This window comes from Pseudophryne corroboree, chromosome 1, assembly GCF_028390025.1.
Source record: "Pseudophryne corroboree isolate aPseCor3 chromosome 1, aPseCor3.hap2, whole genome shotgun sequence".
In the NCBI taxonomy this organism is placed as follows: Eukaryota; Metazoa; Chordata; class Amphibia; order Anura; family Myobatrachidae; genus Pseudophryne; species Pseudophryne corroboree.
In genome coordinates this window covers 521,584,634-521,607,553 of record NC_086444.1, presented here as the reverse complement: position 1 = coordinate 521,607,553, position 22,920 = coordinate 521,584,634, and the positions used below count along the sequence as shown (strand labels likewise).

General features: G+C 43.5%; 1 protein-coding gene across 8 annotated transcripts in view; it reads left to right on the top strand.

Moving 5' to 3' along the window:
• RFX3 (regulatory factor X3) overlaps positions 1–22,920 on the top strand; it is a 522,624-nt gene that overhangs the window by 379,676 nt on the left and 120,028 nt on the right. For 6 of the 8 annotated variants that reach the window (XM_063913967.1, XM_063913966.1, XM_063913963.1 and 3 more), the window contains 2 exons: positions 17,714–17,842; positions 18,819–18,916. In XM_063913967.1, coding sequence (XP_063770037.1) covers positions 17,714–17,842; positions 18,819–18,916 — 227 coding nt within the window. The remainder of the gene's footprint in view (positions 1–17,713; positions 17,843–18,818; positions 18,917–22,920) is intronic. The other 2 variants (XM_063913968.1, XM_063913965.1) reach the window with 1 other exon arrangement.

The window sequence follows — 22,920 nt, the reverse complement described above, 5'->3', positions numbered from 1 at the left end:
TAGAGAACCAGGAAGAAGGGGACTATATGGTGTCCCTGGACATCAAGGATGCTTACCTCCATGTCCCAATTTGCCCTTCTCACCAAGGGTACCTCAGGTTCGTGGTACAGAACTGTCACTATCAGTTTCAGACGCTGCCGTTTGGATTGTCCACGGCACCCCGGGTCTTTACCAAGGTAATGGCCGAAATGATGATCTTTCTTCAAAGAAAAGGCGTCTTATTTATCCCTTACTTGGACGATCTCCTGATAAGGGCAAGGTCCAGAGAACAGTTGGAGGTCGGAGTAGCACTATCTCAAGTAGTTCTATGACAGCACGGGTGGATTCTAAATATTCCAAAATCGCAGCTGTTTCCGACGACACGTCTGCTGTTCCTAGGGATGATTCTGGACACAGTCCAGAAAAAGGTGTTTCTCCCGGAGGAGAAAGCCAGGGAGTTATCCGAGCTAGTCAGAAACCTCCTAAAACCAGGCCAAGTGTCAGTGCATCAATGCACAAGAGTCCTGGGAAAAATGGTGGCTTCTTACGAAGCGATTCCATTCGGCAGATTTCACGCAAGAATTTTTCAGTGGGATCTGCTGGACGAATGGTCCGGATCGCATCTTCAGATGCATCAGCGGATAATCCTGTCTCCAAGGACAAGGGTGTCTCTTCTGTGGTGGCTGCAGAGTGCTCATCTACTAGAGGGCAGCACATTCGGCATTCAGGACTGGGTTCTGGTGACCACGGATGCCAGCCTGAGAGGCTGGGGAGCAGTCACACAGGGAAGAAATTTCCAAGGAGTGTGGTCAAGTCTGGAGACTTCTCTCCACATAAATATACTGGAGCTAAGGGCAATTTACAATGCTCTGAGCCTAGGAAGACCTCTGCTTCAAAGTCAACCGGTGCTGATCCAGTCGGACAACATCACGGCAGTCGCCCACGTAAACAGACAGGGCGGCACAAGAAGCAGGAGGGCAATGGCAGCAAGGATTCTTCGCTGGGCGAAAAATCATGTGATAACACTGTCAGCGGTGTTCATTCCGGGAGTGGACAACTGGGAAGCAGACTTCCTCAGCAGGAACGACCTCCACCTGGGAGAGTGGGGACTTCATCTGGAAGTCTTCCACATGATTGTGAACCGTTGGGAAAGACCAAAGGTGGACATGATGGCGTCCCGTCTGAACAAAAAACTGGACAGGTATTGCGCCAGGTCAAGAGACCCTCAGGCAATAGCTGGGACGCTCTGGTAACACCGTGGGTGTACCAGTCGGTGTATGTGTTCCCTCCTCTGCCTCTCATACCCAAGGTACTGAGAATTATAAGACGGAGAGGAGTAAGAACTATACTCGTGGCTCCGGATTGGCCAAGAAGGACTTGGTACCCGGAACTTCAAGAGATACTAAGAAGGGACTTGCTTCAGCAAGGATCATGTCTGTTCCAAGACTTACCGCGGCTGCGTTTGACGGCATGGCGGTTGAACGCCGGATCCTAAGGGAAAAAGGCATTCCGGAAGAGGTCATCCCTACCCTGGTCAGAGCCAGGAAGGAGGTGACCGCACAACATTATCACCGCATTTGGCGAAAATATGTTGCATGGTGTGAGGCCAGGAAGGCCCCCACGGAGGAATTTCAACTCGGTCGATTCCTGCATTTCCTACAAACAGGAGTGTCTATGGGCCTCAAATTGGGGTCCATTAAGGTTCAAATTTCGGCCCTGTCGATTTTCTTCCAGAAAGAATTGGCTTCAGTTCCTGAAGTCCAGAAGTTTGTCAAGGGAGTACTGCATATACAACCCCCTTTTGTGCCTCCAGTGGCACTGTGGGATCTCAACGTAGTTCTGGGATTCCTCAAATCACATTGGTTTAAACCGCTCAAATCTGTGGATTTGAAATATCTCACATGGAAAGTGACCATGCTGTTGGCCCTGGCCTCGGCCAGGCGAGTGTCAGAATTGGCGGCTTTGTCTCACAAAAGCCCATATCTGATTGTCCATTCGGACAGGGCAGAGCTGCGGACTCGTCCCCAGTTTCTCCCTAAGGTGGTGTCAGCGTTTCACCTGAACCAGCTTATTGTGGTACCTGCGGCTACTAGGGACTTGGAGGACTCCAAGTTGCTAGATGTTGTCAGGGCCCTGAAAATATAGGTTTCCGGGACGGCTGGAGTCAGGAAAACTGACTTGCTGTTATCCTGTATGCACCCAACAAACTGGGTGCTCTTGCTTCTAAGCAGACGATTGCTAGTTGGATGTGTAGTACAATTCAGCTTGCACATTCTGTGGCAGGCCTGCCACAGCCAAAATATGTAAATGCCCATTCCACAAGGAAGGTGGGCTCATCTTGGGCGGCTGCCCGAGGGGTCTCGGCTTTACAACTTTGCCGAGCTGCTACTTGGTCAGGGGCAAACACGTTTGAAAAATTCTACAAATTTGATACCCTGGCTGAGGAGGACCTGGAGTTCTCTCATTCGGTGCTGCAGAGTCATCCGCACTCTCCCGCCCGTTTGGGAGCTTTGGTATAATCCCCATGGTCCTGACGGAGTCCCCAGCATCCACTTAGGACGTCAGAGAAAATAAGAATTTACTTACCGATAATTCTATTTCTCGTAGTCCGTAGTGGATGCTGGGCGCCCATCCCAAGTGCGGATTGTCTGCAATACTTGTACATAGTTATTGTTACAAAAATCGGGTTATTATTGTTGTGAGCCATCTTTTCAGAGGCTCCGCTGTTATCATGCTGTTAACTGGGTTCAGATCACAGGTTGTACAGTGTGATTGGTGTGGCTGGTATGAGTCTTATCCGGGATTCAAAATCCTTCCTTATTGTGTACACTCGTCCGGGCACAGTATCCTAACTGAGGCTTGGAGGAGGGTCATAGGGGGAGGAGCCAGTGCACACCACCTGATCCTAAAGCTTTTACTTTTGTGCCCTGTCTCCTGCGGAGCCGCTATTCCCCATGGTCCTGACGGAGTCCCCAGCATCCACTACGGACTACGAGAAATAGAATTATCGGTAAGTAAATTCTTATTATTACTATCTACACAGAAATAGCACATTCACCATTTTAGATTGCCATGCACTTCTAATGTACACAATTTTTTTTTACTGTTGGACGTAATGGTGTGGGCCCAAAAATAGTGCATGCTGCCAGATTAGCTTCCCAGTTTTGAGCTCACCTCGCTTTACACCTATAATAAAGGCTATTACATATAGTTTTGGTAGATCTCTGAGTGGGAACTCAAGTGGCAGTTGTGGTGGTGGGGGGGGGGATTTAGGTGGTATAACAATGCTATTCATGGCATCCTGGCCCTGAATACCAATGTGCATTGCCAGTGTAGTAACATGGGCAGGATACAGAAGGGTATCATGTTCTTCTGGAAATCCAAGAGTTTTCCAGGAGAGTAGGCAAGCATATGTTAAATAAAGGTAATTTCAGTCAGGAGACTTAAAAATAATTTAACAGCCAGGAGACTCATGAATGTTCTGGGTGTCCCCCGGGTACTCAAAAACGTGGGTAGTCCCCCAGTATCTTGCCCACTTCCTAGTGATGTGGGAGAGAGGGAGAGTATAATGCCACAATCCGCTGGTCTATAAGAAAGATGCATGGCCAATATGATGTGATTTTACTGACACCAACCCCTGCCCCTTGACCATTCAGTAGCATCTCTTTTTTCGGCTTTTCGACAAGAGAGAACAAAAGTTGGCAAGTATGGCACAGTTTATCTTTCATTTAACAATACAGTACTTGGCTGACCCTAGTGCTGAGGCAATCTAGCACTTGTGGCTCGCCAAGTTTCACCATGCCCCAACAGCAATGCTGGGGCATACCCTCAGGCAACGCTGGGATTTTTATCTCACAAAGGTCCAAATCACTGCTAATCCTTGAATTGGTCCAGGGGAATGTTTCTACTTCTTCTCTTGCTTGAAGTCCTATAACTTTTCAAAACCCTTGATAAACACAAAAGCACCTTGACAACAACAGCAGCAGGTAAAACAAAAACTGGCCTGCGTTATATTACTACACATCTATAGAAAAAATAAAAGTTGAGTAATCCATGTAAATACAATCTATACATAGAAATTAGTATATATCCTAGTCTATACCTATCGGTATACAGTATTTACCCTTTAGGTCGATTTTCATAGTTTTTGTTAACAATTGTACATGTGTGTTTTAGCCCCTGAAACACTGCAATTAATGAAAATCGCTGAAAAACGACCTTTAGTAAATATTCTAGATAAATATTCTATGAACTCTACATTTTGTGTGATGAAACTTGACTGTGTATATTGTCCTATGTTTCTGTATGAGCATTTGCTTTTTTATGGTGTTACTGTGGCTGGAGTACTGTACTTTTCACAGTACATCATTGGAGAATCAGCAGGGGATTGCCATGACTGCTGTACTGGGCCCAGACAGTGAGGGGGCCCGCCTCTGCAGCTGCAAATAAGGATAACTATGGGGTGTATTCAGTAAGAGTCGGATCCATTCTGACATGCATTTGTCGGAATGGATCAGACAACCCCTAGTCAAAGAGTGGCCAAATCCGACTGTCTGATTTGAGCCTAATCCGAATGTCGGATTTAGCCAGCGTCCGTGCAGCTGCTGTCACAGACAAGTTAGTGTCAGGGCTGTTCTTGATTTTTGAAAAAGACAATTTCTTAAATAAGCCCTAACATATACCTCACGCCAACCGGCTTCCTTCGCCCCTGCCGCCCTGTGTGATAAATCCTGTGCAGCAGCTGCCTCGCTGAGAGCCGCCCGGCACCACTGACACTGCGGTGAGAGCGAGGTAGATGGGAAATCCCCACTGTCAGTGTCAACGACGCCGGGCGGCTCTCAGTGAGGCGGCTGCTGCACAGGATGTATCACACACGGCGACAGGTTGGGCCCGGTCCTGACAGTATCAATCCAATTTTTTTTAAAAGTCGGTTTGACATTGTCGGAAACGGGGCTAAAACCTGTTGGGTTTGGCCCCGCTTCTGACAGTACACGTGGCCGATCTACGTGTATTTCGACAGTCTTGTCGGAAAAAAAACTGCCGATAATAAATAGGTCGGAACCCCTTCCGACCTCAATCAGTCGGCAGCTTCCGACTCTTATTGAATACACCCCTATATAGCAGACAAAAAAAGAAATGACAATATAAACAAACAAATATATAGAACACAAGGAAGCATCACGTTTAACATCAGAGAGAAGGCAATATTATGTCTGCAGGATTATGGCAGACCAAGTAGCACACTGGGAAATTACAATGTGTGAAAGGGAGGTAGCTGGGGTATATGTATGTGAGAGGGAGGTGGAGCTGCCATGACGATATTTATGTATTATACTGAGGTGGCTGAGGCAGAGCTAGGGTATTATATGATTTTTATGACAGATTCACATGTTATGTTAACACTCCCCACCAGTGCTTAAAGTGGTCCTAGAGAGGTGGTGGAACTCACCCCCCCTACCCCCGGCGCCCATGTAAAAGGGGGAGTGTTCTCAAAAAGGGGGCATGGGCACACAATAGTACTGATGCCCACAGTAGCAGCACCCCTAATACACATAATGCCCACAGTATTAACACCCCATGATACACATAATGCCCACAGCAGTATACAATGCCCACAGCAGTATACAACTTATACAATGCCCACGGTAGTAGTTCTCCTTAAGCAATGTCCACTGTACTGGTAGTGTCCACAGCGGTAGTGCCCCTTATATAGAGCCCATAGTAGTGGGGCACCTTATGCAATGCCCCCAGTAGTAGTGCCCCTTATGTCCCCAGGAGTGATGCTTCTTATGAAGTGCCCCCTTTACAATGACCTCATTAGTAGTGCCCCCATTAGTAATGCCCTTAATGGTAATGCCCCTGTGTAGTATTGCCCCCAGTAGTAATGTCGCCTGTAGTAATGCCCCCAGTAATTTAGCCCAGTAGTTATTCCCCCAGTGGTAATGCCCCTGCAGTTATGACCCCAGTAGTTTACCCCTTTAGTTTAGCCTCCCAGTTTTAATGCCCCCAGTAGTTTAGCCCTCATGTAGTTTGCCCCATGTAGTTTAGCTCCACCTGTAGTTTAGCCCCCAGTGGTAATACCCACTGTAGTTTAGCCCCTGCAGTTATGCCCCCAGTAGTTTAGCCCCTCAGTAGTTTGGCACCTGTAGTTTAGCCCCCATGTAGTTTGCCCCCAGTAGTTTGACCCCAAGTAGTAATGCCCCAGTAGTTTAGCCCCTGTAGTTATGCCCCCAGTAGTTTAGCCCCCTTGTAGTTTACCCCCAGTAGTAATGCCCCCAAGTAGTTATGCCCCCCTGTAGTTTGCCCCCAGTAGTTTGCCACCAGTAGCTTGCCCCCGTAGTTAGCTCTATTGTAGTTTGCCCCCAGTAGCTTGCCCCCTTGTAATTTGCCCTCAGTCATTTGCCCGTAGTAGTTTCCCCCCTGTAGTTTGCCCCAGTAGTAATGCCCCTCAAGTAGTAATGCCCCCCAGTAGTAATGCCCCTCTATAGTTTGCCCCCTTGTAGTTTTCCCCCAGTAGTTTACCCCCTTGTAGTTTCCCCCTTGTAGTTTGCCCCGTGTAGTTTGCCCCCAGTAGCGGCACTCACACATATAAAAACAAAATAAAAAACACACCACACTCACCAAGCCCCGCTCCCACGTCCAACCGCAGCAGTCCTCCTGGCGTCTGCACCTCGGCACTATGGAAGAGACGTCATGACGTCTCTCTCATAGCGCACACTAACAGAGCTGGAAGCCGGAGCTCAGTAGTGAGCTCCTGCTGCTGGCTTCCGCTGTGGAGAGAGCCGGGCGCCCGCTGGTAACACAATCTCAGCGGGCGCCCGGCATCTCCCTGCGGCGCCAGGCACACATCGGGTTAGGTGAGCCGGAGGACCAAGTGGAACTGACGGAACTCAGTTCCGCCCCGTTTTGGCTCACTTTAACCCCTGCCCCACACACACACAGACATATACACACACACACACACACCAGCCCATACTTTGACAATTGGGTTAAACTGGGTTCTGCAACAAATTATGCCCACCCTGAATGCAGTTCCACCCACATTACCCACTACTCCACCCCCAGAGGGGTGAGGAGCCTGCCTGTTTTGACAGTCCCGAGACCCGCAATTTCTGATGGCCGCCCTGACTTTGCATTCTACAAATCAATTTATGATGCCAATTATGTCTTCTCCCAATAATTTGCAGTAAATAAAGTTGGAGGCCGATAAAGGTCCTACAAAATGTTCTAGATTTCAGACCTACTGTAATTACTGTTCGTTTTTAAGTACAAAATGTGAACTCATGGTGAGAGGCACACTTTACAGTCCAGTTATCTCTCTTCTACAATAAACAATAGTCATGAAGAAAAGAACTGTTAACGTGTTTGGCATAGTTCCTTAAACATGTTCTAACTTGTTCTGTCTTATTGCAACATGTCTACTCCTGTTACTATGTTGTCCTACTCTTTCACATCCAGCCCTGTTCAAACAGGTTACTCATAGTGTGGTTGTTACTAGCTATGATAGGAGATATTTGAATACTTTTTTTGTTTTGTACATTCATTAAAGTACAGCTAAACCTAAAATGCTGGTTTAAAGAGTAACTAGAAGCTTTTGCAAATATAATGCATTCATACAAGTCACGTAAGTCACAGGTGATATCGTCTTTATTTTACAGTAGGGGTACGTTATTCCTTGTAATATGTATATTTCAATTCAAAACAAATAAAAATATGCTTCAATGAAGCAATCCTCATATGGGGATCAGTGTGATAACAGCCGTCAAATTGACCGCATACCCTCATATGTAGATGTACTTAACCTTCCGTGACAGATTTGAATTGTATCACAGAACTACATTATATGTTACTTAGGTATTCGTGTCACCTATGGATCCATCAGATAGAAAGGATAAACAGTGCTTTGTGGGCTATATGATATTTTCACATGACAATGATGGCCTGGGACCAGAAGGATGTTAGTGAGTATAGACAGAGTACACATGTAAATTTTGTGTGCATTTTGTACAGACGTGTTACTCCAGGCAGAATAACTTGTGCAGGGTCAGGGGCACCAAGAGCTCTATTGGGCTGTGGTAATAGGGGGCATGTGCAGCAATCCACTTGTGAGTAACTGGGCCCTCTACTGAACTTGTGCTGTTCTGTCAAAGGGGGGCATGGCCACGTTTTCTTGAGCACTCCTGAATTTTGGGGAGTTCCCCCAGGCTCCAAGGAGAGTAGCCCACTGTCCTGGATACCAGCCACTTCTGAAGTGAGCTGGACAGGGGCATGATCACACAATTTTCTGCTAATGAGTGAATGAACTACAGTTTATACAGTGTCTTTTGTGAAATCTATGTTAAAAAAAAGACTGATACATAGATTTCAAGCGCACAAATAATTACCCATTTCACCACTAATCACCATTAGGTGAACCAAAATATTATATAAAATACTGTTTGCGGGTTTTTCACAAGGATATAAACACGACCAAATACAACAAATTTTACTCCTTTCTTAGTAGAACCTGTAAGAAATGGTGTCCCCCTTTCATGTATTTGGGAGAGCTAGAATAGCTCATAAGAGGGTATACCAAGAAAACAGATGCAATAGTGCACGTTTTCTTTTTTAAAAACACAGGTTTAATAGTACATCCCACTTACAATACAATGACGAATTTAGCGCATATGTATGTCTCCCCACTGGCATAAGCTGCAGGCTCGACGTAGAGTCACCCAGATGGACATTAGGCTATCCTGGATACGGGCTCCGGAACCAGGATCCAGACCAACAGCTCACCACCAGCAAAACAACAACCAGCTTTCTCTTGGGGCACACACAGATGAGAGCTAAGCGTGAGACTCTCTCATCTGTGTGTGCCCCGAGAGAAAGCTGGTTGGTCTGGATCCTGGTTCCGGAGCCCATATCCAGGATCGCCTATGTCCATCTGGGTGACTCTACGCCAAGCCTGCAGTTTATGCCAGTGGGGAGACATACATATGCACTAAATTCGTCATTGTATTGTAAGTGAGATGTACTATTAAACATGTTTTTAAAAAGATAATGGCCCTCATTCCGAGTTGTTCGCTCGTTATTTTCCTTCGCATCGGTGCGATTTTACGCTAACTGCGCATGCGAAATGTTCGCACTGCGGCTGCGTCAAGTAAATTTGCTAAGAAGTTTGGTATTTTACTCACGGCATTACGAGGATTTTTCTTCGTTCTGGTGATCGGAGTGTGATTGACAGGAAGTGGGTGTTTCTGGGCGGAAACTTGCCGTTTTATGGGTGTGTGTGAAAAAACGCTGCAGTTTCTGGGGAAAACGCGGGAGTGACTGGAGAAACTGGGGAGTGTCTGGGCGAACGCTGGGTGTGTTTGTGACGTCAAACCAGGAACGAAACTGACTGAACTGATCGCAGTGGCAGAGTAAGTGTCGAGCTACTCAGAAACTGCTAAGAAATTTCTATTCGCAATTTTGCGAATCTTTCGTTCGCAATTCTGCTAAGCTAAGATTCACTCCCAGTAGGCGGCGGATTAGCGTGTGCACTGCTGCTAAAAGCAGCTAGCGAGCGAACAACTCGGAATGAGGGCCAATGTGCACTATTGCATCTGTTTTCTTGGTGTACCATCTTTTGAGCTATTCTAGCTTTCCCAAATACATGAAAGGGGGACACAATTTCTTACAGGTTCTACTAAAAAAGGAATAAAGGGGGTAATTCCAAGTTGATCGCAGCAGGAATTCTGTTAGCAATTGGGCAAAACCATGGGGGTAATTCCAAGTTGATCGCAGCAGGAAATTTTTTAGCAGTTGGTCAAAACCATGTGCACTGCAGGGGGGGGGGCAGATATAACATTTGCAGAAAGAGTTAGATTTGGGTGGGTTATTTTATTTCTGTGCAGGGTAAACTGGCTGCTTTATTTTTACACTGCAATTTAGATTGCAGATTGAACTCACCACACCCAAATCTATCTCTCTCTGCACATGTTATATCTGCCTCCCCTGCAGTGCACATGGTTTTGCCCAACTGCTAAAAAATTTCCTGCTGCGATCAACTTGGAATTACCCCCCATGTGCAGTGCAGGGGAGGCAGATATAACATGTGCAGAGAGAGTTAGATTTGGGTGTGGTGTGTTCAATCTGCAATCTAAATTGCAGTGTAAAAATAAAGCAGCCAGTATTTACTCTGCACAGAAACAAAATAACCCACCCAAATCTAACTCTCTCTGCAAATGTTATATCTGCCACACCTGCAGTGCACATGGAGGGTAATTCCAAGTTGATCGCAGCAGGATTTTTGTTAGCAATTGGGCAAAACCATGTGCACTGTAGGGGAGGCAGAAATAACATGTGCAGAGAGAGTTAGATTTGGGTGGGGTGTGTTCAATCTGCAATCTAAATTGCAGTGTAAAAATAAAGCAGCCAGTATTTACCCTGCACAGAAACAAAATAACTCACCCAAATCTAACTCTTTCTGCACAAGTTATATCTGCCTCCCCTGCAGTGCACATGGTTTTGCCCAATTGCTAAAAAAAATCCTGCTGCGATCAACTTGGAATTACCCCTATGGTTTTGCCCAACTGCTAAAAAATGTCCTGCTGCGATCAACTTGGAATTACCCCCAAAATTCGTTGTATTTGTTCCTGTTTATATCCTTGTGAAAAACACGCAAACTGTATTTTATATAATATTTTGGTTCACCTAATGGTGATTAGTGGTGAAATGGATAATTATTGGAGCGCTTGAAATCTATGTACAGTATCTGTCTTTTTTTAACCTAATTTGTTAATGTTGGTGCAGTGGGATTTGCACTAAGAAACACAGATTTTTAGCTGCACCTTTAATTTGTGCGCAGATTCTCTTAAAACATTTTTCTGTATATTTTGTGAAATCTATGCACATTTTCGAAATGTTTCTGAGTTGCTTATAACTAGACTTGGAAATAGATTGAATGTGCAGAGCAAATGACAGAGTCAAGGATGACACCTAGGTAGCGAGTTTGAGTGTTTGGTTTGTTGTCTTGTTGTCAGCAAATATAGATATGTCTGGTTGGCATCTCCTGTTGGCTGTTGGTAATATTATTAGCTCTGATTTGAACGATTCATTTTGAGGTGGCCAGAGAACATCCATGTTAGTATTTTTTCCTAGGACAGCCGCTACAAAAGTTTAATTAAAGATGTTCAATATCCTAGTGTTAAGACTACTATGGCCCATATAGTATCAGGATAAGGCTGGTGTCACATCTGCATTTTATGAGCAACCTAAAACTGCTGCTTAAATTGTGAAAAATGTTATCAGCATTTTCATGAGCCTATTTCATTCGATAGGGCAAAATTATATTTTTAATAACTCTTGATTATGTGTGCCAGGTTATAGTGCATTATAATGCATTTCAGAGTACATGGATTTCAGAGGTTTTGGGGAAAATGGCAAATGTACAGTACAGTTCTTGAGCATTCGATACTTTGGAAACAGCTAGCGTGTCAGCAAAGAGCAGATCTCAGAGACATCAGTGATATGAATTGCAGGATTGTAGGATGGATAGTTTCTTGTGAACAATAGGAATAACTTGGGCAGAGATTTGGGAGGGGCGTGTATTAGCTCAAATCTAAGCGGCAAAAAATATAAAGCTGTCCAGCATTTGTGGGCTACATGCAGAAGCCAGTATTTACCCTGCGTTCAAGAAAAAAGCCACACACAGACATATCCCCTTGTATTACAGCATGGTTTGTCCAGGTGCACAGTTAGGGTGGGTATACACTTAAACGACATCGGCCTGATTTGTCGTTTCCGAATCAGCCCGTTTTTTTTACAATGTTTATACCAACACTCTCAACCTATGTTCAGGTAAGATATTCCCTTGTAGTGATGAAAATTAGCAGTGGTTTGCTGTTGCTAATTACCGGTATGGTATACAGTAGTATCCTATTGTAACCGTTTTACTGCCGATAGAAGTGATGGCAAGTAAGAGCAATCTGTGTGTCACATTCTCCTCTTCTATTTTAATTTTAAGAACTCTTAAGTGGGATCAATAACCTGGTAGATAATTGTCTTTACTTAATTTGTTCAATAACCAATGTTATGTAATTAATATATTGCCAAATAAATTAACATTAGGCAATTAATTCAGTGCTACTTTAGGCAACTATAAATTGAGTAGGAAGAACCCCATGGTTTAACACCTAAACTCCTGATAATTCTGTGTGAGAATAGACTCTCAGCATTGACTTGCTGCTTTGCATCAAAGCAGATTATTTTTCTTGCAATTTTGAATTTCCGTATAATATCCATACTCTTATGTATCTTTTTCACATTAATTGTAATTTTGGCTTCCTAAATAAAATTATTCATTTTTTTTAAATTCCAGTAGAGCAAATACAAAGCTAATTTAAATACGAGGGAGCTTCACTAGGTTTCATGTTTTGCTTATAATTACCTTATATTTCCTTTACCGTTATGTCCTTGTGGTTATTGATTGTTTTTGTTTTGCTTTTATTTTTATCATGGCTTAAATACAAATTGTTTTATGGTTTTATTTACAAGTCACTTATGACTGTAAAGCATCATTGTATGCTCGAATCTGTTTTAGTACTCGATGTTTGAATATCTTTAGTGCTGCAAAATATTTGTGCTTTCCAAGTAGACTACTACTAAAAGATGTACACAATCTAAAAATAAACTATATACTGTTATTATAACATCACTCAGTATTTTAAATATCTGTACAAATTAAAACTGTGTTGTTTTAGTATTCATAATATTTCATAATAAAAATTAATAGGTCATAGGATATTTCTTAGTACATAGCGTCCTATGTTTTTCTCATTCAAGGGCTTATTTATCCATATGGGCGATACTTTAGTTTCCAACTTGACTGCACCGGTGTGGGGACAGCTTCTCTGAAAAACAGCAGCCCCTGCGATTCCTAGCACTGCTAATTACTAGCGGCTGAACATTACATGGCATTGTTAGTGCACATGCGTGAACTGAATTCATGCATGCGGACCGTCGGAGGGCAAGCAGTACGGAGAGGGCAGAGGGATCTGATAAGATCCCTCTTCGCAAGCTGGTGCTCCTTCAATAGGAAGGAGTGCATCCCCAGAAACCATTGCCATCTGAAGATGGTGTAGGTTCCCGCAGGCAAACTCTTAAAACTTTAAATTTTTTATGGTGTTTGTGGAATATTAGACAACCCCATTGGGCCCCTAATAAGGAATGGGCCAGATACTAAAAACATGTGGAACCTAGCGTTTCTGCATGTGCAAAGGACCCACTAGTGATGATGAATAGCCCTCTCAGAACTTTAAGTATACTATAATCAGTTAGCAGCCAGATGAATGGCATATCTGTGTGTGTTTTTTATGTAGCTGAAGCTATTTTGGCTTAACATGGAAGGTGGAGTCAACATGTCATATTTGCCTACTTTCCTGCAAGTGTTAAGAGACTCACAATTTTTTAGGCAGTCCCCCACACCCACTGAAGAGTGCCCAGATCTCCCGCATCCAACCCGCTTCCTAGTGAAGCGGCAAGGATGAGGAGATCATCCTGGGAATATAAGTAATTAGGGGGTCGGGTTTAAATGATGCATATTTCTGTTATTTAGCCTCTCCATGCAGACCCACAAATCATTTTGTATGTGGGGCCTAGGTATGTGTTTTTCGGTCCTACCCCCTGCTGTGGCATACTGCATGTGAGGAGATTTTCAAATGTAGGCCGGTTTATGTGTCTTTTTTATTCTCTTGAAATTAAAATTATCTACAATGTATTGAAAAGCTAGAAAATAACTATATAACTAACTTAGTATCTGAATTCTATAGCTTGTTTTATCTTACAATTTTTGTAAATAATGGATTATTGTACAAGACTGAAGGGGAACTGTAGCAAATCTTGGAGAGAGAGAGGATTATCTACGGAATTCTAAGTGTATTAGCAATAGTCAGCATGGGTTTGTGAGGGACAGATCGTGTCAATTAGGTTCTACTAGGAAGTGAGCGATAATCTTGACCAGGGTAAAGCAGTGGATGTGGTGTATTTAGATTTTGCAAAAGCCTTCAATACAGTGCCTCACAGGAGACTGATCATCAAATTAAGGGAACTTGGACTGGGAAATACTATTTGTACATGGATAGGAAATTGGCTGGATAACAGGGTATAATGAGTAGTGGTTAATGGGATGTTCTCCAGCTGGGCACCAGTAGTCAGCGGAATACCACAAGGGTCCGTAATTGGCCCGCTACTGTTTAATATATTTATTAATGATCTAGGAATAGGCTTGGAAAGCACAGTGTCAATCTTTGCAGATGATACTTAACTGTGTACGGTAATTCATTTAGAAGGCGATGTGGAGTCTTTACAAAATAACTTATTTAAACTTGAAACTTTGGAGTCTAAATGGGGAATGAGATTCAATATTGATAAATGCAAAGTTATGCACTTTGGGATTAGAAACAAACTTGCATCCTACACTGTAAATGGGGAAAAGATAAGGGTAACTGTGGTGGAAAAAGATTTGGGGGTGCTCATAGATAATAGGCTTAATAATAGTACACAATGTCAAAATGCAGCAAAGAAGGCAAGTAAAGTCCTTGCGTGCATAAACGGGGTATTGTGTCAAGGGACGCGGATGTAATCCTGCCTCTGTATAAATCATTGGTACGTCCGCATCTGGAATATTGTGTTCAGTTTTGGGCACCATATTATAAAAAAGATATCGGGGAGCTCGAAAGAGTTCAAAGGTGCGCTACTAAACTAATTAGAGACACTGGAGTACGAGGAAAGGCTGACTGGGTTAAATTTGTATTCCCTTGAAAAGAGGCGTCTAAGAGGAGACATTATTAATATCTTCAAATATGTAAAGGGTAAATACAAAGAGTTAGCATGGGATTTGTTTATTAATAAAACTCTGTATAGGACACGTGGGCACTCACTGAGGCTAGAGGAGAGAAAATTCTGTACACAACGTAGGAAAGGGCAATAAGGATTTGGAACTCCCTGCCGGAGAAGGTAATAATGGCAGACTCTGTAAATGTATCTAAAAATGGATTGGACAGTTTTCTAGCTGAAAAAGGCATCCAAGGTTATAGCATTTAATATATTGACATTATGTATATGGGAGTGATACGAAATATAGTTGTCAATTGGTATGAAACCATTATTTTGGTTGGTGCATTATAATGTGCACTGCTTAATACGGATACAGGTTGAACTCGATGGGCATTTTGCCTTTTTTCAACCTCACTAACTATGTAACTATGTAACTGCTATATAGGAAAAGCATGAGGGTGAGGGTTTTTGGGGTTTTTTTAAGCGCAAGCCATAGACCATCCCTATACTGTATGTACCCTTTTAATGACGTCTCTTGCAAACTGTCTTGCTAGACTATTAATTATCAATGATGAAAATTGCAGCTTTGTCAAAGCAGACATACGTACAATCCTTATTGTTAAGCGCAAAATAAGATGAGTTTGTGGCTTTATCATGTTTATTTACCACACGGTGTATTGGATACAAGAATTCTTTTCAATCAGTGTTTCAGACATCATTTCAGGAACATCTGCAAGTGTTTTTTTTTTCTTCTTTTGTACTCCCGCTATAACCTTACATTATCTGTCACAGATGATACACACTCATGTAATCGTGTGTTTCTTCCCACCATGCAAAAATCCCAGTACTGGGAGCTCTTCATCATTTGTTACAAAGAATAAAATTGTCTTTATGCATTAAACATGATGTATTTCTTGTCTCAGAATTGAGTTAGGTCACGCTTGCTGCAGATTTACAAAATTCCCAGCATTTAACTCCTGTCTGAGTGTAATTCCCCTGTATTTACAGTCATTGTACAGTATTTCTTAGCAGCCTCTAAGTATTGTAGGCCTCCCACCTTAGACTTTCATATAAATGCTACTAGCATTTCTTTAAGTGCACCAGAATGGAGGTATTCCTACCCTGTGGTCTGTAATAGGAACTACTGTATAGGAAACTGGGTTAGATGGCAGAATGCTGCTTTCTGATAAATAGACTGCAGTGCACATACACTGCAACCATACGTGTCAGAACGGTGGTAATGGGGCTTTTGGGGCAAGGAGGACGGCTCACCACCACCACCATTTTGACACCTATTCAAAATGTTGAGATAATGCTAGACTGTAACCTCTTCTCAGTCCTTTTCATTTTGACATTGGAGCCTGTTGGAATTGTACAGTTAAGGGCCCCAAACACTACAACGATATGTCTGAGGCTGAAGTCGGAGGCGATTTCCCTTGAACTCTCCCGGGAGCTTCCCGGGAGTGGTTCCATACGATTCTATACGATTTGGTACATTTTGCATGCGATATATCGTATGCAATCCCAGTCATACCTGCGGGAACCGACATACCACGAGTGCAGCACTAACGATCTAGGGGAGCCGATCCGACCCTCACGGGAACGCGCATCGGATCGGAAACACATCCAAAATGCCCGATTTCACCCGATATATCGTCCAAAATGCCCAAAATTGGATGAAATTGGGCATTATCATTCTAGTGTATGGGGCCCTTTACAGTTACATAAAATTGGCATCAGTCTAACTAAATCCTGGGCGTCTAAACTAATTGGTATCTATCGGAGCAATTCAATTATTGCTCTGATCAGACACCTATTAACTGCGACAGACACATTTTTTTTCTCGCAGCCTCCAGAAGTGCAAGAAAAAATGTGTGATAAGTCCGTAGTTTGGGCGTCCAAACCAGGAATTTAGATGCCCAAGCAAGAATTTTAGATGGGTGTAGTCACTTTGCATGGCTAAACCCGGTGCTTTCAGGTGTGTTAAATACTAATGAGCACCCGAACAGAGAAACAATTGAATTGCTACGTAGGGTGCCCATTCGTATATAGACGCCCAATCACACTCCTTAGGCTGTTTGAAATTTTTACAGAATTTATGTAACAAATGACATTGTTTTATCGGTTTCTATTCATGAGACACTCTGGTAGTATTATAGGATGGAGTAATATAGATGGGTAATCTTTTATTTGATGGAATTTGGTCCTTTTACAGTTTTTTTGTGTACTTATTTTAAAGCTCCAGCAGGGTAAGTAGTGTTACCTTCACATGTATACATTTTGACAGATATAGCAATGAAACTGTCATAATGCAATTGTCAGGAGGATGAATATCTCAAGTGTAATAACTGCTTTTCTGATATAATATAAACAGTTTCAATCACTATGTATATACTGTAGCTGACGTGATAGTCACCTAGTGATGCATGGGATATTAATATATTAATGCTGCTTTTTGTTTAAAGCTTACCTTTTTTGAAGATTATTTTGTTTGAGGTTTATTCTAATTCTGCAGAAAATAAAGTAGGGCTAGTTTGCTGTAGATCCCCTGATGTACATGACAGCCTATTCTATTTTTAACCTTAAAATTTACTGTGCTCTCTAACAGGGAAACATTTTTAAACAACCAAACTGATATTTTTACTGGATAAATTCCACTCCAGATGAGCTAAATGTAATGAATGTTTTTAGTGCAAATATTTGATGTATAATTACTAAAGGCTTCTTACTCTGACATAATAGGCTACAGAAAGCCCATGTTCCTATTTAGTGCTCCTTCTAGGCTGTTTCAGCAGGGTGTCGCACCCTGCCCATTTTTGAAATGTGAAAAAGCACCCTGCCATTTTTCAGTGCAACTGCAGGATCATAAATCACCCCCTTGTATACAGAATGCAACAGTCAGAGTGCATGTTACAATGTAATTGTCTACTCCTAGCCCATCTCTGAAAATGGAACACAATTTCTATCCTTCGCAAAATGGATGGCAGAGGGGGGACCTGTAAATGACATCACTGCTGTGGCTGCCTGCATAACACAGCACTCTGATGAAGAGGGAAAGGGCATGGTAAGCAGTGAGCATGTATGGTACTGCTTACAGTATTTCCCTAGTAGAAGAACAGACTTATTTGTAACTATATATTTTAACCCTCTGCTTAACTTTTCTGTTTTATAACACATACGGATTATAATTACTTCAGCACTGGAGGAGACATTTATTATTATTATTATTATTATTATTATTATTATTATCTACTTATTAGTTATATGCTACAGACGATCTTTCCAAAAGACTGGACATATACAGTATTTTTCTCAGTACAGATGTTGGGTGTTACATGGGTGTCCTATATGTATGTAGGTGCATATAATACACTAAGGGGAAAATATATGTATAGAAACTATAAACATATGTGCTATGCTTTGTGCGCAAAGCATCACATCAAAAATGTAATGATCAGCAATGATCAGCACCCTGCCCTAAAAAAGTCCTAGAGTGAACACTATTATTATGGGTGCAGGATAATGTTTCGTAGTATTGATAACCTAAGTACAAAATATACAGTAGCCATACCTTGTAGTTTGAAAGTGGGAGATTATAGATGCAGGGTCCAATGTTCATTCCATGTCAGGGAGGGTGTGAGGAAGACCCATCTCCTCGGTGAAATGATTTGTGAGTAATCTAGCACATGTTGGTATATACAACCTATTGTATTTCTGCATAACTGTGGCAAAATTGTCCAACTTTTTCTGTAAGTTATGGAACATCTACTGCATATAAAGAGAGTCTATAGAAATTTTATATACTGTATGCACATATACACACATACTGTATATTTTCTCAGTTTAATTATTGTCTATTCCCATGCATTTTATATGGGTGTTTGAGTAAAAAAGTTGCCTGCAAAAAATCTCTCTTGTGTTTTAATAATTCTAGAAGCAAAGAAATTAGATTTTCAAGATATAAATCTTTACTGAGAAAGTAAATGAATTTCTACTCCATTTTTGAACATATAGGTTACCATAGACTTTTACCATTCTAGGTGCAGCAGGTACAGACCGTTCAGCAAGTGCAGCATGTCTACCCAGCACAGGTACAATATGTTGAAGGAAGTGATGCTGTCTACACAAATGGAGCAATGTGAGTTTTTAATATATATATATGTATTTTGGGCTACTGGTGTTGCAGTATGCTAGGTGTTGTTAATTACCTTTGTTTTGCAGCCCAACCCCCAACTCTATACAATGACATAGGGAGGAGGGAGAAATTACAGGTACTTGCAGTTCCCTCTCTAGACCAGAAATACTAAATGGCACGTTTAAAACCTGTGAGAAGATAGGAGAGGAAGTGGATGTGGGGAGAGGGTTAAGTCGAGGATGACCCTCAGGCAGCTGACATTAGTAACAGAGGAGAGCATAGTATTGTCCATGGTGATGTGGGCAAGTTTGGAGAGTCTAGCGGAAAGGAAGGTAAAAGCTGTAGGGCAGTATGGACAGTGTAGTGGTTAGCATTATTGCCTCACAGCACTGAGGTCATGGGTTTGATTCCCACCATGGCCCTAACTGTGTAGAGTTTGTTTATTCTTCCTGTGCTTACATGGGTTTCCACCGGGACTCCGGTTTCCTCCCACAATCCAAAAATATATGGTAGGTTAATTGGCTCCTGAAATTAAAATTAAATTAACCAAGTGTACATGTGTTTAGGACAGACTAGATGGGTCAAGTGGTTCTTAACTGTTGTCAAATTCTGTGTTTCTATGTAGCTCAGTTTTAAACATGTTGAGTTTAAACATAGTTGGGGCATCCATGAGGGGATAGCTACCTTATCTTTTTCATATCTGGGAGAAGCCTGGACAGGAGATGCAGGTGGGCGGCGATGAGGGTGGGGGTGGGCTTGTTGCATCATTAAGCCCCACCCTCTCCCTGGAAATTGCAGTAATTAGCGCATATTTGCATAGGGACAGACCTAAAATGACACGTTTCGTAGACCTCTATTAATCTCTCCATTCTGTCCACTTCACTAGCAAGTGAGTGGGATGCTGGATGGGCGCCCACTTTTCGGGGGCTGCAGGGGACTATCCGAAAAATCATGTGTCTCCCACAGGTACCGGGAGAGTAGGCATCTGTGGTCAAATACATAATATTAAACAACAGTGATCACCTAATTTGTGAATGATTTCCATTAAAAGTGTAGGATGAGACTCTATTGCCACCACTTTTGAGATGTCATGAATAAAACATATAACTATATTTACTATGCAGCACTTTTCAATGCTGCCTCCGTTTTGCCGGCTGAATTTAAATAGGCAGTTATATTCAATACAAAATCAGGTATGTCTGGATACCAAGAAACACCACTGAAAATGAACCCTCACCACTTTTACATTGCTTTGCTAAATTACATTTCTCTGACGTCCTAGTGGATGCTGGGAACTCCGTAAGGACCATGGGGAATAGCGGCTCCGCAGTAGACTGGGCACAACTAAAGAAAGCTTTAGGACTACCCGGTGTGCACTGGCTCCTCTCACTATGACCCTCCTCCAGACCTTGGTTAGAATCTTGTGCCCGGCTGAGCTGGATGCACACTAGGGGCTCTCCTGAGCTCCTAGAAAAAGAAAGTTTATTTTAGGTTTTTTATTTTCAGTGAGATCTGCTGGCAACAGACTCACTGCTACGAGGGACTAAGGGGAGAAGAAGCGAACCTACCTGCTTGCAGCTAGCTTGGGCTTCTTAGGCTACTGGACACCATTAGCTCCAGAGGGATCGAACACAGGGCCCGACCTCGACCAGAGCCAGAAGCAAGAAGATGGTCCGGAAAATCGGCGGCAGAAGACTTCGGTCTTCAATAAGGTAGTGCACAGCACTGCAGCTGTGCGCCATTGCTCCTCATGCACACCTCACACTCCGGTCACTGATGGGTGCAGGGCGCTGGGGGGGAAGGGCGCCCTGAGCAGCAATATTAACACCTTGTCTGGCAAAATAACACAATATATAGTCCTAGAGGCTATATATGTGTAAAATACCCCTGCCAGGATCCATAAAAAAGCGGGAGAAAGTCAGCCGAAAAAGGGGCGGGGCTATCTCCCTCAGTACACTGGCGCCATTTTCTCTTCGCAGTGCAGCTGGAAGACAGCTCCCCAGGCTCTCCCCTGTAGTTTTCAGGCTCAAAGGGTTAAAAAGAGAGGGGGGGGCACTAAATTTAGGCGCAAATCTGTGTATTATAGCAGCTATAAGGGAAAAATCACTGTGGGTAGTGTGAATCCCTGCATTATATAGCGCTCTGGTGTGTGCTGGCATACTCTCTCTCTGTATCCCCAAAGGACTTTGTGGGGTCCTGTCCTCAGTCAGAGCATTCCCTGTGTGTGTGCGGTGTGTCGGTACGGCTGTGTTGACATGGTTGATGAGGAGGCTTATGTGGAGGCGGAGCAGATGCCGATAAATGTGATGTCGCCCCCTGTGGGGCCGACACCAGAGTGGATGGATAGGTGGAAGGTATTAACCGACAGTGTCAACTCCTTACATACAAGGCTGGATGACGTAACAGCTGTGGGACAGCCGGCTTCTCAGCCCGAGCCTGCCCAGGCGTCTCAAAGGCCATCAGGGGCTCAAAAACGACCGCTACCTCAGATGGCAGACACAGATGTCGACACGGAGTCTGACTCCAGTGTCGACGAGGTTGAGACATATACACAATCCACTAGGAACATCCGTTGCATGATCTCGGCAATAAAAAATGTGTTACACATTTCTGACATTAACCCAGGTACCACAAAAAAAAAAAGGGGGTTTTATGTTTGGGGAGAAAAAGCAGACAGTGTTTTGTTCCCCCATCAGATGAGTGAATGAAGTGTGTGAAGAAGCGTGGGTTCCCCCGATAAGAAACTGGTAATTTCTATAAAGTTACTGATGGCGTACCTTTTCCCGCCAGAGGATAGGTCACGTTGGGAGATATCCCCTAGGGGGGATAAGGCGCTCACACGTTTGTCAAAAAAGGTGGCACTGCCATCTTAGGATACGGCCACTTTGAAGGAACCTGCTGATAAAAAGCAGGAGGCTATCCTGAAGTCTGTATATACACACTCAGGTACTATACTGAGACCTGCAATTGCCTCAGCATGGATAGTGCTGCTGCAGCGTGGTCTATTACCCTGTCAGGACAGGGATACTATTGCTAACCATAGAGCATATTAAAGATGTCGTCTTATATATGAGGGATGCACAGAGGGATATTTGCCGGCTGGCATCCAGAATTAATGCAATGTCCATTCTGCCAGGAGGGTATTAGGGACCCGGCAGTGGACAGGCGATGCTGACTTTAGAAGGCACATGAGATTCTGCCTGATAAGGGTGAGGAATTGTTTGGGGATGGTCTCTGGGACCTCGTATCCATAGCAACAGCTGGGAAGGAAACAATTTACCTCAAGTTTCCTCACAGCCTAAGAAAGCACCGTATTATAAGGTACAGTCCTTTCGGCTTCAGAAAAGCAAGCGGGTTAAAGGCGCTTCCTTTCTGCACAGAGACCAGGGAAGAGGGAAAAAGCTGCACCAGACAGCCAGTTCCCAGGATCAAAAATCTTCCCCCGCTTCCTCTGAGTCCACCGCAGGACGCTGGGACTCCACAGGTGGAGCCAGGTGCGGTGGGGGCGCGTCTCGGGAACTTCAGCGACCAGTGGGCTCGCTCACAGGTGGTTCCCTAGGTTCTGCAAGTAGTATCACAGGGATACAAGCTGGAGTTTCGGGGCGACTCCCCCTCGCCGTTACCTCAAATCAGTCTTACCTACTGCCCTCGAGGAGAGGTAGAACTGGCGGCAATTCACAAGCTGTACTTCCAGCAGGTGATAATCACGGTACCCCTCCTTCAACAAGGCCGGGGTTACTATTCCACAATGTTTGTGGTACCGAAACCAGACGGTTCGGTGAGACCCATTCTAAAATTGAAATCCTTGAACACTTATATACGAAGGTTCAAGTTCAAAATGGAATCGCTCACGGCGGTTATTGCAAGCCTGGACGAAGGGGATTACATGGTATCACTGGACATCAAGGATGCTTACCTGCATGTCCCCATTTACCCTCCTCACCAGGAGTACCTCAAAATTGTGGTACAGGACTGTCATTACCAATTCCAGACGTTGCCGTTGGTCT